Source organism: Diabrotica undecimpunctata, chromosome 5 (assembly GCF_040954645.1).
Source record: "Diabrotica undecimpunctata isolate CICGRU chromosome 5, icDiaUnde3, whole genome shotgun sequence".
Taxonomy (NCBI): domain Eukaryota; kingdom Metazoa; phylum Arthropoda; class Insecta; order Coleoptera; family Chrysomelidae; genus Diabrotica; species Diabrotica undecimpunctata.
Window position 1 is genome coordinate 34,445,948 of NC_092807.1, and position 16,735 is coordinate 34,462,682.

At 35.7% G+C, this 16,735-nt stretch overlaps 1 protein-coding gene across 1 annotated transcript; it reads right to left on the reverse strand.

Annotated features, from left to right (window-relative positions):
• Window positions 1-629: 629 nt before the first annotated feature.
• On the reverse strand, window positions 630-5,327 carry LOC140442145 (uncharacterized). Its single transcript, XM_072533223.1, has one exon. It carries the CDS (start codon window positions 5,325-5,327, stop codon window positions 630-632), a length of 4,698 nt encoding a protein of 1,565 aa, XP_072389324.1.
• Window positions 5,328-16,735: the final 11,408 nt, after the last annotated feature.

Consider the following 16,735-nt stretch of genomic DNA (forward strand, 5'->3'; position numbering starts at 1 on the left):
AAACCGGTAGAACATAGCTTATAAAAAAATTATAACGACTCACCTGATAGACGTCTTCGGAAAAACACATGGGATTCGTTTTGTGGCCAGGAAGAGAATAATTGTGGCCTCGCCGCAAACGCCATCCTTTCCCCCTCGAAATTAAATCAAACTTGACTAGTATGATTAAATTTGACCAATAGAAAAAAGTGCCTTACATCATCTTTCAGGAATCAACAATAAACAATTTTGGACCAGAACATAGAATAAACGAAAATAAAAGAAAAAATATAGATTCTTTGAATACTTACAGTAGTATCTAAGAAAACATAACATTATATAACTGTTTATTGTATTGTAACTAAGCAAAATTAAAACTACGGTGGACTGTAAAACACTGGCTTTAATTCTGTTTAAACAAAAACATGATCGTCTTTTGTAAAATAAAAACTGTTTCTTGCACGAATTTATTGTCTTTACCGAAACTGCCAACGGCTTTGCTGGTTGATGTCTCGTCTCGATCTCTCTCTGTCGTCTGCTCGGTGCACGCACTCCTGGTTGAAGACACGCACACTGTTGCCGGTTGTACAAAAAGTCTAAGATAATTGTTTGCGGCGCAAACATGCCCCCGGCCTTGAAAGCAAAGGGCCTTAGCTTTCAATTGGTAATGGACAAATTTTCGTAAAGCTCCGCTTAACGATTCCATCTTGGGTCTTGATTGATGCTACTCTTGCGACGTTATCAGAGCCTTTGAAAATATGAACGATGCGACCTAAACGCCATTGAGTAGGTAGAGTATTGTCCGACTTGAGTAAAACAAGAGAACCCTCAGATAGGCTGCCATGGTTGGTTTTCCATTTGGTTCTGTATTGAAGTTCGGCTATGTATTCGAGACTCCAACGTCGCCAAAAATGCTGACACAATAACTGGATGTGCTGATATCTGGTAAGACGGTTTACCCTTTCTTCAGTAATGTTGCGGTCTGGACATGCAACCAATGGTCGACCAATTAAAAAATGAGCAGGAGTTAATGGAGTATAGTCGGAGGGATCGGATGATAGCGGACAGAGCGGACGGGAATTTAATATAGCCTCAATTTGATTTAACATAGTATTGAATTCCTCAAATGTAAAATGAGTGTTTTGAAGAACTCTCTTTAAATGGTGCTTACAACTCTTAACACCCGCTTCCCAGATTCCGCCCATATGTGGTGAATACGGTGGGTTGAAATGCCATGAAATAGCTTCTTGAGTATATGCTTTCTGCAAGGTTAGTTCGTTATTAGAAAGAAAAGTACCTAACTCTTTAAATGCCCCAACAAAATTAGTTCCGTTGTCGGAAAATATCTTTATAGGCTTGCCCCTCCGTGCAACAAATCTACGAAGAGCAAGTAAAAATTCGTTTGCTGAAAGATTTGAAACAAGTTCCATATGCACCGCCTTTGTAGTGAAGCAGATAAACAAGCTGATGTAACCTTTAATTATAGAACCACCACGCCCCTTGTGCGTTTTGATATTGAAAGGTCCAGCATAATCTACTCCGGTATAGCTAAAAGGACTAGACAAATTGAGGCGCTCCTTAGGTAAGTTACCCATTATAGGTTGTATGGTCTTTGGATTAAATCGAAAACAAGTGAGGCACGATTTAACTGTTGACCTAGCGAGTCTTCTGCCCCCGATGGGCCAGAATTGTTCTCGGATAGTGGCTAACAAACCCTGAGGACCAAGATGCATTAATCTATAGTGCTCAAATTGAAAAAGAAGCTGACAAAACTTGTGCTTTGAGTCTAAAACAATAGGATGAATTTTATTAAATTCATAGGAAGAATTGATCAGACGACCGCCTACCCGCAGAAGTCCTTTATCGTCCAAAAATGGGTTTAGACTAGCTAGTTTGCCCTTAATTATTGATTTGTTATTGGTTAAGAGTTCAATTTCATTTGAGAAAGATTCCTTTTGTGACATTCGAATTAATGAATGAAAAGCTTGATCTAATTCGTCAATGGAAATAGGAAATTTATTAAGAGATCTTTTCTCCTTATCTGAGCGCAGAGAATTTGATTTGAAACGAAAACACACAGCAACCACTCTTTTTAAATGACTAAGACGTAAAAAGCGCTCAAATGGAAATAACTTTGAGGCAGTGGCCAAATGAGTGAAATTCTGTTGCTTTAATTCTGGTAGGTCTAAAATATAGTCGAACTTTGAGGTGGGCCAAGAGGATTCATTTAACTGAAGCCATGGAGGACCTGACCACCATATCTCGTGATTCAAAATATGGCTGGGAAATAGACCTCTGGACAAGATGTCACATGGATTGTCACGTGATGATACGTGTCGCCATTTGCAATTGGAAGTGAGAGATTGAATTTCGGATACTCGATTACTGACGAATGTGTTCGGTAAATTTGGACTGGTGCGAATCCAGGATAGTACTATAGTAGAATCCGACCATAAAATGGTTTCGTTTATTGTTATTCTCAAAGATTGCTTCACTTTATTGAATAAACGTGCTAACAAAAGTGCTCCGCAAAGCTCTAACCTAGGGATACTAATTGTTTTTATTGGAGCTACCTTTGACTTGGAGCAAAGTAAATGAATGTGGACCTGATTGTCATGATCTAGACTACGCAAATAAATGCACGCCCCATATGCAATACTAGAGCTATCGGCAAATCCATGAATTTCAATGTATTTGTAATTCTTGCATATGGCATGCCTAGGAAGATTGACTTGACTAAGCTGGGCTAATTCAGATTGGAATTTAATCCAACGTTCTGCTAAATCGTTTGGAATGGGTGCATCCCAAGAAATCTTCTCGAGCCAAAGTTTTTGCATTATAGTTTTGGCTAACACTGTGCATGGACCTAAAAGTCCTAATGGATCAAAAATCTTGGATATTGAAGAAAGAACAGATCGCTTCGTAGGAATTTTATTGATGGGTAGTGTTTCCACCTCAAAATGTAGTAAATCCGCATTACATGACCATGTTAGTCCAAGCGGTTTTGCCTTTTCTTCTGGATCAAACTTCAAAATACATGCATCGTTTGAATGCTGCAAGCCATCTAATACTTTATTGTCATTAGAATACCATTTTCGTAGATTAAAACAACCTGCCTTTAAAATGTTTGAGACGGTTTGACAAATATGTTGGGTTTCTTCAATAGTGTCTGCTCCAGTAAGCATATCGTCAACGTAGAAATCGCGCAGAATAATTTCCGCTATCTCGGGAAAAGTTTTTTCATTGTCTGTGGCGAGTTGGATGAGACATCTTATTGCTAAGTAAGACGCACATGCTTGTCCGTATGTAACGGTGTTTAGAACAAATGTTTTTATTGGTTCGGAAGGATCGTCCCTCCATAATATTCTTTGTAAGTTTTTGCACTCATCGTCAACAGTAATCATGCGATACATTTTCTCGATGTCCGCTGTTACGACATATCGGTGCTGACGAAATCTAATTAGTATTGAAAATAGATCATCCTGTAAGGTAGGCCCGACGCATTGAATATGGTTCAAAGACAACCCTGACGTGGTCGGTGCTGAACAGTCAAATACTACTCGTAGTTTGGTAGTCAAACTTTGTTCACGAAGCACTCCATGATGTGGCATATAGTATACAGGATGAGGATAATCGTTTTCTTCTATCGCAGTCATGTGATTAAGCTCTTGGTATTCTTGCATGAACTGAACGTACAATTCACGAAATGATAGATTTCCTTTTAGTTTTCTTTCAAGGCTGTAGAATCTCTGTTCTGCTTGAACCTTGGATTCACCTAGTGATTCTAGTGACTGCTTTAATGAAAGACGCACAATAAATCGACCGTTCTCGTTACGACGTGTATTTTCCTTGAAGTGCTCTTCACAAAATTGCTCTTCAGTGGAGAGAATCTTGGTAGATTGGCATTCCTCCAATTCCCAAAATTTTTCTAATTGCATTTGCAAATCCAAATTAATGCTAGTGCTGAGGTGGCATCTGATATTGTTTAAACTAGAGAGGCCGACCTGACCCGATGCAACCCATCCTAGATGAGTCTCTTGGAAAACGTACTGGTTGATTTTGATTTGGTTGGGACATAATAGTTGCCAAAATAGATCTGCCCCAATTAAAATGTCAATAGGTCTAGATTCGAGAAACTTAGAATCTGCTAGGATAATATTGCTTGGGATATTCAAGGTTTCATTATCGACAAATGTTGCAGGTAGATTGCTAGTTATTTCCTTTAGAATAAAAAATGTAACATCAGCCTTAAAATAGTGATATTGTGATTCTATACATATATTGCACTTTCTGGAAGAACAAGAAGTCTGATTGCTGATGCCAGTGATAGAAAGATTGGTAGCTTGACCCTGAAAACCTAAGAGATTGAAGAAGCGCTCGGTTATGAATGATTTCTGAGAACCTGAATCTAGAAGCGCACGCGCAGTGTGATATTTACCCCTCGAATCTGCTATTTTTACACAGGCAGTTGATAAAATTGTTTGCTGCACAGAGGGCAATGCAGTTATGGTAGTTAGAGAAGTGTTATTGTTTGCTATAGTTTCATTGTTTTCATGTTTATTACTAGAGATTTCCTTATGAATAAGAGTATTGTGCCATTGCTTACATTTTCGGCAAGGCCCTAGTTTGCATTTAGAACGAATATGGCCTGTTCTTAAGCAGTTTAGACATAATTTGGCTTTATTGACAAAATTGCGCCTCTCAAAAATAGAAAGCCTAAGAAATTGCTCACAGGAATAAATTGAATGATCGCCCTTGCAGAAAACACAGCCTTTGCTAGTACCGTTAAACTCGCTTGTAGAAGTAAAACTTCGAGCATACCCTTTAGACCGTTGTTTGGCATCGAATTTACCCGATTTCTCTTGTATTGAAGGCTGCTTTTCAATCTTACCCTCTATTTTTTCTAAATAGTCTGCACGATCCCTTAGAAATCGCTTTAAATCGCTCCACGTTTCGTCTTGCATCTCTTTAGTATGTTTTTCCCAATCACGTAAAATATTGTTGTCAAATTTAGATGTAATCATATGAATCAAGAGTAGATCCCAATTGTCAGTACATTTATTTAAATTCTCTAATGCCTGCAAATGATTAGAAACTTCATCAACCAATGCTCGTATTTTGTGTGAAGTTTCTTTGCTTATTGTTTCTATATTAAAAAGTGCTTTTACGTGCTTATGAATTAACATTTTAGCCCTATCGTATCTTTCGCATAGTGAGTTCCAAGCACTGTTGTAATAAGAAGCCCCGAATTTAATTTCTTTAATGACTTGTGCCGCGGAACCTTCTAATGAACCTTTAAGATAATAATATTTTTTCATATCGTCCAATTTTTTATTGCTGTGTATCATATCATATCATATCTTTTATACCTCACTATTTCATTATTTTACAATCTTCACGTTTTCATCATATTCCTGTCCATTCTTTTTTCTTTTGCTAGTTCTCTGTCTTTTCATATATTTACCATCCACCCTTTAGTTCTAAACTCAGTAAACATTTAAACACAATCCAGCAATTCATCATAATTCACTTTCTCCCACTTTACCTAAACCTTTAATCAACCATTGCTCCCCCCTCTCTTAGTCAACAACTTAGTACACCATACTCACAAATAAAATTTCAGGCTTTTATGTATCGAATTTAATATACCCATAATATATTTTGTTCAGGGTGCTAGATGCTTTAAGCATGAAGGACCTCTATCATCTCTAATTTTGTTGATTAACTCATTCATTTCCCTTTAACCCACTCTCCTTTATTTTTTAGTCATTCCATTTACTTTTATTCCTGCCGGGTCTCTGAGGATCTCAGTCTTTCCAAAAAATCTTTAAATTTAATCACATATATTATAACTTTAATTCCTTTAGCCGGAAGATTTTCAATCCCTTTTTCTCAATCTATTGGACTCACTTATATTAAAAATTTTTACGATACTAGCAGTATTACACAATTTCATCTACATACGAAGTCTTACATTAGCTACAAATATATACTATTTATTTTTCCTTGTCCTAGATGTAAGCAACATAAAAGGACATTTCCATATATTTCAGCTAATTCTTCACAAATTACACCTTTTAGACCACACTCCATACGATAAAGAGTAACATAAGCTGCCTAATGCATACGTCATCCTCTTAAACATGACCTTCAACAACACCAGTAATTTACATCTTTTATATCCAATATTAAATAATTATAGAAAAATTTTTAAATCCCAACACCTGGATTGCTGTTATCATTTTAACATCATCAAAGTTTTTTAATCTTTTGGCTGTAGTAATATAATGTTTAACTAACACTGTTTCATGGTTCATTGACATTTTGTTTTTGACACCGTTCATGGGTATTTCATCAATCAGTTACCAGCCGTAGTCCGTTTAAAGAGGTTTACTCTCCGGACACTGGAACTCACTTAAGCATGGGTGTATGTTACCTGAAGTAAAATCTAATTAAAATATTAAACATCATATAATATTATCAACATCATGTACAATCTTTGGTAACATTTTTCATTTTAAAGGGTTTTTACCCAAATATTTTGGTGGCTCAGGCATGGTAACCTGTAAGTATAACCATTTTATTGTTTTTAACCTTAGTCAAAATTTTAAACCACGTTTGCTGTAATTAAATGGTTTATACTTATTTTAGGTATTTTAACCTGATGATGGAACAGTTGTTCCGAAAACGTTCGTGCTTGTAATGTTGCCCTTTTAAGGGTTTCTATAAAATAAAATATACCCACATACAAAGACTAACCTCTTTTTTTTTAGAAATATCTTTAATAGATGGCTCATTAAATATATTGTTCGATGTTCTGAACATTCTTTTGCATTGGATTTCTTTGGCAGTATAACGAATGGAGACAACATCCACTCTTGAGGTGTAATACCAGTTTTATATATTGTGTTAAATAAGTGCAATATTATACCTATTGAGTCATCATTCAAGAGCTTTAGAAATTCAGTAGGAACCTCATTAGGTCCATTTGCCTTTCCAGTTTTGTAATTTCTAAGTGCCACTTCTACTTCACATTTTAGGATTTCAGGTCCCGTTTCACCATTTACCTGAAAAATGTTATTTTTGTTGTCCTCAAACAATTCTCTTCTGTATTCACTCCATCTATTAATTTTCTCTGTTAAATCTATAATAATCTTTCCGGTGTTTATTTCTTCTTGCACTGTTTGTCGTAGGTGTTCAATTTTTTGCTGGCTTAAGTTTTACGCTGGGATGATTGTCTTATTTTCTTTGGTCTAGCTTCTATCACAGATACTACTGATCCGAACCGATATCAGTTCCATAATAAATTTTAGTAGATTTTACGACATTATGGTATCTTTTTGTCACCATTATATAATCTATTTGGTTTCTGGATTACTTTTTCTTGAGTGTGTTGAGGTGACGTCCATGTATACAGTCGCCTTGGGGGTAATTTAAAGAATGTATTAGTTATTATTAAATCTTCACTTATACAAAACTGAACTAAACGGTCACCCCTTTCATTTCTGTTACCTAAGTCATATTCACCGACATTTTCTTTAACTTTACCCTGATCTACCTTAGCGTTCAGATCGCCCATTACTATGTTAATGTATTGTCTCTTTGTTGTTCTCATCACCTCGTTTAAAGTATTATAGAATTATTCTATCTTCTCTTCGTCTTTGTCTGCTATAGGAGCGTAAACTTGTTTGATGTTTATTATGTTCCTCTTATCTTTCGGTTGTATTAACATCACACGCTCTGAGACTGGAGTAAAGTTTACTACAGCATCTTTCGGTTTTTTTGAGATGATGACTCCAACTCCGTATCGATGGGTTGTGATATCACTTATACACTGTCACTGCCGGCATAATAAAACATTTCATTATAGTTTATTCGTCTTCCGGGTTTGGACCGTGTCATTTGTGAGTGACCCAAAAGTGGGTTCATCTCGACGTTTCGCTACAATTGTATGTAGCTTCTTCAGGAGAACAAAAAAGAAAAAGAAAGCAAAAGACAGGAAGATGGGTAGTTAGCAACGGTAACTCAGTTACTCAACGCAACCAGAGGCGAATACTAACTACCAAGATGGGCATTTGGTCACAGTAACTCAACTACTTAACGCAACCAGAGGTGAAAACCAAATGCCAGGACAGGGATTCACGTCCAACAGCTCAGAACACTAACGCGTCGAGAGGCGGGGAGTGAATCCGACGATTACTCCGCTACCGCTCTATTTATAGTCGCGGTGACCTGTCGTGTCGGGACGTATCGGCACTCTCCGTGGCGCGAACGTCAAGAAGCGCGCGCTGGCCAATCATGTGGCTGCATCGTGGTAGCGGGACCGGACGGCGGCTCTAGACTAAGATTCCAGATGGGAGACTAGTAGTACTACTTGTACAATTGTAGCGAAACGTCGAGATGAACCCACTTTTGGGTCACTCACAAATGACACGGTCCAAACCCGGAAGACGAATACACTATAATTCTGACTCTGGCCGTGGAAGCCTACGATTTCAAAACATTTCATGATTATTTGTGGGACATTTGCCATTTCCTGGCCATTGTGTATCACTCATGCCTAATATGTCAATACCCAAACGATCTATTTCCAACACGGCGTTATCTAATTTTACATTCCATATAACAATTTTTATGGTTGTCTTTTTCTTATAAGAAGGGTTTCGCAGGTTTACGACCAAGGAAGCCTTGTATTTATCTATTTCTTTTCCCCTGCCGGATCTTGTTATCCGATGTCCATGATTAGTACTTCTCCTTTGCATATCTGCCATGATGATTGTTACTAGTGGTACTCTATGAGTCTTTAATGCAGTAGTTCCCCGTTGCCTTCTGAATCCTTATGCCGTTGACCATGCTGAAGGGTCGATCCGCCTTCGAGACCGATTTCTCAGTCTCAGAACAAAAGAGTGCCCTAAACACTTACTAACGCATCCGCCCGAAGTGGGGGACAGCTTATGCTGGCAATCACTGGGTGAAATTTTCGCCATATCTGGCTACCCCCACTTAGTTTAGCCTGCAGACCAATGCAGTTCTCCCATCTCTTGTCTATGACGCTCAATGTGGTCGTTCCAATAAAAGGTACCTCTATAACACAACCCTATTGATTGATTTGTATTTTTGATTTTTAATACTAGTTACTAAATTAACGGTGAAAATTTTACAAATTATCACCCCGTATTTACAGTTTTTTTACTTCCGATCCTGTAAAACTCAATATCTTAATCTTGCTGATGTACGGGCAAACGAGACTCTTGGTGCGGTAATATAATTTTTAGTCGAGTTAGCAAATTAATATACTTCGGTTAAATCTAATACTAAGTTATAAAGATTAAACAGTATGTGGCGAAGTGTGAAAGAAAAGGACAGAAAATCCTCCAACATTATTCGCTAGGTGTCCATCCAGGTTTTAAAATTGAATCAACAAACTTACACAATCTACACCGAAAACTCTCTTTCTCTCCCACTTTGTGCTCGTATCAATTTAAATAAATCAGAATTTCAGATGTAGAAATTAATTTCAAATTTCTCTATCTTCACTGATTTCAAATTCAAAATTATTTGCAGTTATTCGTAGCGAAATATTTGATACGCAGACCGAGTTTCAAAAGAAGTTCGCATTATACAGTGAATTCTATTATAAAGTTTTCTTCTTTTAGACGAGAGAATATAATATAGCAAAGATGAACTGATAATTGTTTTAAAATTTCTTTAGTTAAAAGGTATTATTGTGTAAACTAGCAGTTTGTTTGAAAGCTTTTATATTGTTTTGAAATATGAAACTGTTGGATCTAACCACTTTAATTTAAATACAATTTTAAATGTTATTCTGTTTTCCTTCTGACCTAAATAAAAATTACAAACTAATAAAATGTGTCGGCGACTGCCGTAGGATTAAACGTAGGATATCGCAAGTGATATTTTAAAGTGTGTTTTAGGAATAATACAAATATACGGACCAACAGAAGGTAATGGAGAAGAGATAATGATAGAATTCTACAACGAACTCCAAAAAGCATTAGACAAATTAAGAGAGACAAGAAAAAATAATAATAATCTTAGGCGATTGGAATTCAAGAGTAGGAAAGGACATTAACAGGGGATTAGGAAGCATTGGACAATATGGGGAAGAAACAGTAATAAACCATTAACGACAAATATACATTTGTGGCTGAAGAGAGAAATGCGAAAAACTTAGTCGACTATATAGTCTATACGAGACACCTAGAACAAAATATAAAAAACATCTTAACGAAAAAGAAACCGCAACTGTCTATACAACACAGGATAGTCACTGCAAAACTGGAGGATGAAAAAATGGAGGAAGTGGAAAGAAAAGAGTATAAGAAAGTAAATGTAAACAAACTAAAGATAGAAAGTGTGCGAGAATTTTACACGGAGGAAAGAAATAATAGACTGAGACAAATAGAGTGCCAAAAAGAAACACGGACAATGAAAGAAAGATGGAATACATACAGTGAAGTATTAATAAAGAAGTGAAGACAGAAATAAAAAAGAAGAAAATAGCATGGAAAAAATACATCGAAACGGGACTAGAAAAAGATAAAGAAAAATACTATAGGCAGAGATGATTGGTAAAAACGACAGTCACACAAGCAAAAACAAAAACATGGAAAAAATTTGGAGAAGAACTTCAGGAAGAATATATAACAAATAATAAAAGCTTTTGGACGACATATAAGGCAAGGAAAACGAAAGGAAATAAACGCAGTAAGAGATACTTCAAATCAAATACAAATAAGCCCAGAACAAGTAGCTAGGATATGGAAAGAATATTATGAGAAAAAATTTAATACCGAAGTGATAAAGAAAGACAATATAATCAATGAAGGCAAAGAAAACACAGAGCCAGAGCAAATAAGTAGAGAAGAAGTAATAGAAGGATTATCAAATATAAAAATAGGCAAGGCAGAAGAAGGAATAAACTGGCTATGGAAAATATATAAAGTGGCGTGGGAAAAACAAACAGTCCCTAAAGACTGGTATAACAATATCATCGTGCCAATATACAAAAAAAGAAAATATGTAAACTAAGTAAACATGTAAGAGACTGAGACAAGAAGTAGAAATAATATTGGGAGAAGAACAAACTTCATTTAGACTGGGAAGACAGACAAATGACAACATATATATCATGAGAAACCTAATAGAAAGAAGCATAGATACGGGGGAAAAACTAGTATTAGCATTCATAGACCTAAGAGCACACGATAGAAAGACATATTATAGGGAAATGCTTGAAGAAAATAAACGTACCTAATTCTTTGATAAAAATTATAGAAAGTACTTACAAAGAGGTAAAAGGAAGGGTACAAGGGGAAAGTTCGGAAGCATTTAATTGGAAGAGAGGTATGAAACAAGGAGATAGTCTCAGCCCTTTGCTATTCGTAATAGTAATGAACGAATTGATAAGAAACACTAGAGTCAGAACTAATCAACTACAGACAATAACAGATTACCGCAGATTACAACCGGTAACAATAGAGTCCTTAATGTATGCAGACGACATAGTACTAATAGCAGATTCTGAGAATAAAATGCAAAAACTAATGGATATATGGTTAGAACAAATAGAAGAACTTAAAATGGAGATAAACGAGGAAAAAAGTAAGATAATGATAATCAGCGGCAAAGGAGATAAGGAAGATAATCAAATATAGATAAAATGTAAAAACTCAGAATTGGAAATAATAACAACTTACTAATACCTGGGAATAATAATAACCAATGACGGAAAAAGAGACTGGGAAATAACAAATAGAGCAAAGAAATCAAACAAGTTATATAATGCGTTAGCCCCAATAATGGGAAAAAGACAACTTGCACGAGAAACAAGAATAAAAATATATAACACAATAGTGATACCGACTGTACTCTATGCAAGTGAAAACTGGACAATTCTGGAAAAACATAAGAGCAGGATAAACGCAATGGAGATGAAACATCTAAGAAGAATAGTTGGAAAGACAAAATGGGATAGATTAGGCAACGAGACTATTAGGAGAATGGCCAACCAGGAACCGATAATGATAGCAATGAGACAAATGAACTGGTATGGGCATCTGATGAGGATGCAATCCAATAGAATAACAAGAAAATTTTATGAAGCAAAAAACATCGAAAAAAGAAAAAGAGGCAGACCAAGAAAAAAATGGATACAGCAAGTAGTAGAGGCGCGAAAACTTAAACAAAAATCACTCGAGGAATTGAAAAGAATGACAGGAAACAGAAAAGAATGAAAGAGGTGGGTAAATGGAAATTAAAATAGCTAGCCCAAATCCGACACCCTGATAGGATAAAAGGAAGGGGAGAAAGAAAGAAAGAAAGTTTATCTTAGAGGTATAGAAAACTTTGAAATGGAATAAAACAAAGATGATTTTAATAAATTTACATGAAATTTACTTAGTTCGAAAGATAATTTTTTGACATTATAAGTTAAATATGATTTCTGGCATATGACTGTCATGGCCGGCTCTGACGTAGTCTAATCCAGAGGTCCAATTTTCGATCACTTTTTCCCATATTTTGTCGCCGTATATCGGCAATAACGCGGCGAATGTTCTCCTCCAAGTAGTCATTTGTTTTATGGTTATTGGCGTAGACTAGCAACTTCACATACCTTCACATAAAATAGTCTAGCAGTGTTAAATCGCACGATCTTGGAGGCCAATTACGGGTTGGAAACGTGAAACTATGCGGAAACTATTTCCTTAAAAAAATCAATTGTGGCACGAGCTGTATGACATGTTGCGCCGTCTTATTAAAACGACAGCTCCTTCATATCATGGTTGTTCAATTGTGAAATGAAAAACAAAGTAATCTTGGCTGTAACGTCACCACTTGGTCACCATTGACTGTAACGTTCTGGCCAGAATCGTTTTTAAAGAAGTACGGTCCAATGATTCCACCAGACCATAAAACATACCAAACAGTCAAGTTTTCTGGATGTAATAGTTTCTCAATATACACTTGAGGATTATCTTAACTCCAAATAGGGCAGTTATCATTCAAACAAAAGTTAGCTTTATCGCTAAACAAAATTTGCTTATGAAAATCGGAATCAACGGCAATGTCATTTTGGACCCACTTACCGAATCTACGCTTTTGAAAGAAAATTTAACAAATTCTTACTAGAAAATACAAAATTATCCTTTTCTTTCAAAACTCTTATTGATATCATTTTATTCTTATATAAGTATTACTACTACCAAAATTTCCTTTTCACGGACAAGACCTTGAAGTTTTAATAGACAAACCAACCATTATATTGCCCTCATATTCAGATTTGCAAATTTTAACTAATCTGTTATTTAAATCCATACTAAGCAAGTTAGAAGATTTAAAAATAATTTATACAGATGGATCAAAAACTCATGAAAGTAATGGTTTTGTATTTTTGGTTTAAACAGCAATTTTTTTTATTAAGTCAACCGCGTCAACCATGAAATGTTATTGGAGGGGAAAAGTTGTACATAAAATCAGATGTTTGCTGATAACAACTACTTACAATTAAAAACTTTAGTCTATTTTTATATTAGATTGTACAATTTAGTTAGTTTTAGAAACTTAATCACTTTATCACATTTACTATAAGTTCAGGGCACTTTTCAGATCACTTGGTAAATCACTTTGAAGTCGTTCCAGGTAATAGAGTGGGCAACTAACAATAATGTGTTCGATTGTCAGAGGAATATCACAAACATAGCACAGTTTTTGTTGTTCTTTCTTCATTAGGTACTGGTGGGTTAACCTGGTATGTCCTATTCTCAAGCGGTGTTGTATGACTTGATCTCATCGTTTTTGTGGCATTATCCATTTTGGTGACAAATTTGGGTTGATGTGTTGTAGTTTGTTGTCGTCAAGTTTTTTCCATCTTTCGAGCCATATTCTCATTGAAAATTCTTTGATGGTGTTTTGAATGTCGGAATGAGGAATTTCTAGGAGCTCTTTATCTGGTATATTCGTATAGCAGGCTTCTTTAGCTTCCCGATCAGCTTTTTCATTACCTTTTATGCCTACATGAGATGAAATCCAAACAAATTCTACCCTTTTATTCTTACTGTAAAGCTCTTCTATATATATATATATATATATATAATTTAGCTCTCCAGGTCTAGAAGGCCCATGGCTTGGGTTACTATTATTTTCCATTCTTTTCTGTTTGTTACTTTATTTTTCCAGTTTGGTATTTTAAGTTTTTCTATGTCTTTTTCAACATCCTTCTTCCACCTGGTTTTCGGTCTGCCTTTCTTCCTTTTCCCTCCTATTCCTCCCATTAGCATTCTTTTTGGCAGTCTCGTGTTTTCCATCCTTTGGATGTGTCCCAACCATCTCAGTCTTTGTGACTTTATGATCCCTACGATATTCGGCTCTAAATACATCTCCTCTAATTCCATATTTGGTATCCATATACCATTCCATAATTTACCTCCAAATATTTTCCTGAGGACTTTTCTTTCCCAGAATTGCAGCAAGACTTGCTCGGATTTGTTCATTGTCCATGTTTCACTGGCATATAGTACAATAGGTCTTATTACTGTCTTATATATTCTTATCTTAGCCCTTCTAGAAATGTTTTTGCTTCTTAATAAATTGTTTAGTGCAAAAATACAACGGTTACCGGCCATAATTCTCGCTTGGATTTCTTCCTTCATATTTGGTCATCTCGTGAATGTCGCTATTAAATACTAGAATATTTCTACCTCTTCGAATTTATATGTTTTTTTCATCTGTTATTACTGTCAGATATTGTTCTTGTAGGTAATCTCTTTCTGTCCATTCTATATATTTGGTCTTTTCTTCATTTATGTACATCCCTTTCTTTCTCGCTTTCATTTCTAATCTTTTTATTATTTATTTTAATTCTTGCTTACTTCTGGCTATCAGTACAATGTCGTCAGCGAATGCTAAGCATTGGTATTTTCTTTGATATATAAGTCCTGACCTGTTGATTCCAGCTTCTCTGATGGTAACTTCGAGGACGATACTAACTCTAACTCTAAAACTCTGACTAACTCTAAAAATTTCTATCATGAACAAAATTTTTGAAAAAAAGCTAGAAGATTTCCGTCCACACCCCATTGTTTTAAGCTTTTTAGGACATCATACTTCCACACAGTATCGTAGGCTTTTACTATACCAAAGAAGACGGCCACTACTTGACGATTGCTTGCAAATGCTTCGTGTATAACCGATTCTAGTTTAATCAAGTTGTCCGTTGTACATCTGTTTTTCGTACATCCGCTTTGTTGTTTGCATATTAATATATTGGATTCCAGGAAGTATTGCAGACGTTTGTTAAGTATTTTTTTATTAGTTTGCACAAGGTGGATGTTAAAGATATAGGTCTATACGAATTTGGATCCGTCTTTATTTTATTAGGTTTTAAAATAGGAATTACAATTGCTGCTTTCAAAGATTTTGGGAATTGTTTCGTATAGAATAACAGATTATAGATATCCAGAAGGTATTGTTTAGCATTTGCTGGAAGATTTATAAGGAATGCATAGAATATTTCGTCAGGTCCTGGGCTAGAATTTTTAACGTCTTGAAGTGCTTCATTTAGTTCATTTATACTTAGTGATGAGTTCAGTGGATGATTGTTATTGGTAATGATTATTTCTTGTTCTGAGTTTCTTTTATGATCAATAAATATAAAGTCACACATACATATTGCTGTATGTTTGAAACGAAACTGCTAAGGAATTTGTTATTTGTGCTTCATCAGTTATTTAATTTCTGTTCATATTAAGAGAGTTTATCTTGTAAGTATATGGAATACCTTTAATTCTGCGGATCTTGTTCCACACTTCAGATGCGGGAGTATCATCGATAATTGTGGATACGTATTGTTTATATGACTCACGCTTATTCTTTTTGATTATATATCTCGCCTTAGCTCTATGTTTTTTAAAATTAACTAAGATCTCGTCTATGTGGTGTTTTTTTAATACGTTGAAGGCATGTTTACTAAGTTTCAGTGCATCTTGACATTCAGCATTCCACCATTGGACCGTCTACGTTTTGGCCTGCTTGTTTTACCTATAGTTTCTTCTGCAGCTTTTATAATCATTGTAGGGAATTTTTCAACGATGAAATCAATATCAGTTTCCAGTGGTTCTAAGTGGAGTATAGAGTTTTTGATAAAATTTTGATAACTTTCCCAATCTGCATTATTGATTTTCCTTTTTTCTGAAAAGGATATTTTAGTATTTTTGTCTAATGCGTCATCATTCAATCTTCGCTTTTCCACTGCTGGACATAGATCTCCCTCATAATTTTTCATCTATTTCGATCTTGTGCCTCTTGCATCCAATTCCTATGACAACGTTTTAGATCGTCAGTCCAACGTGTTGGTGGACGACCTCTGCTTCGGTAGGCATCATCTCTTGGTCTCCATTCCAGTATCCGCTTTGTCCATCTATTATCTGTCATTCAAGCCACGTGTCCTGCCCAGTTCCATTTTAGTGTTGCTACTACTCTCTCTACTGCATCAGCCACTCCTGTTCTTTGTCGTAGCTGGTGATTTGGGATCTTGTCTCGTAGTGAAACGCCCAACATAGCACGCTCCATCGTAATGCGTAGTTTGTTATTAATATAGGCCAGTGATCGCTATCATAAGTATGATGTAGTACTTCCCAGTTTAAATTTGGAGCTAGCGAGCTTTCGCATATAGAGAGATCGATAGCGGAATGTTTACCAGTAATTGAGTTAAAGCGAGTTTTTTCCCCTGAGTTAA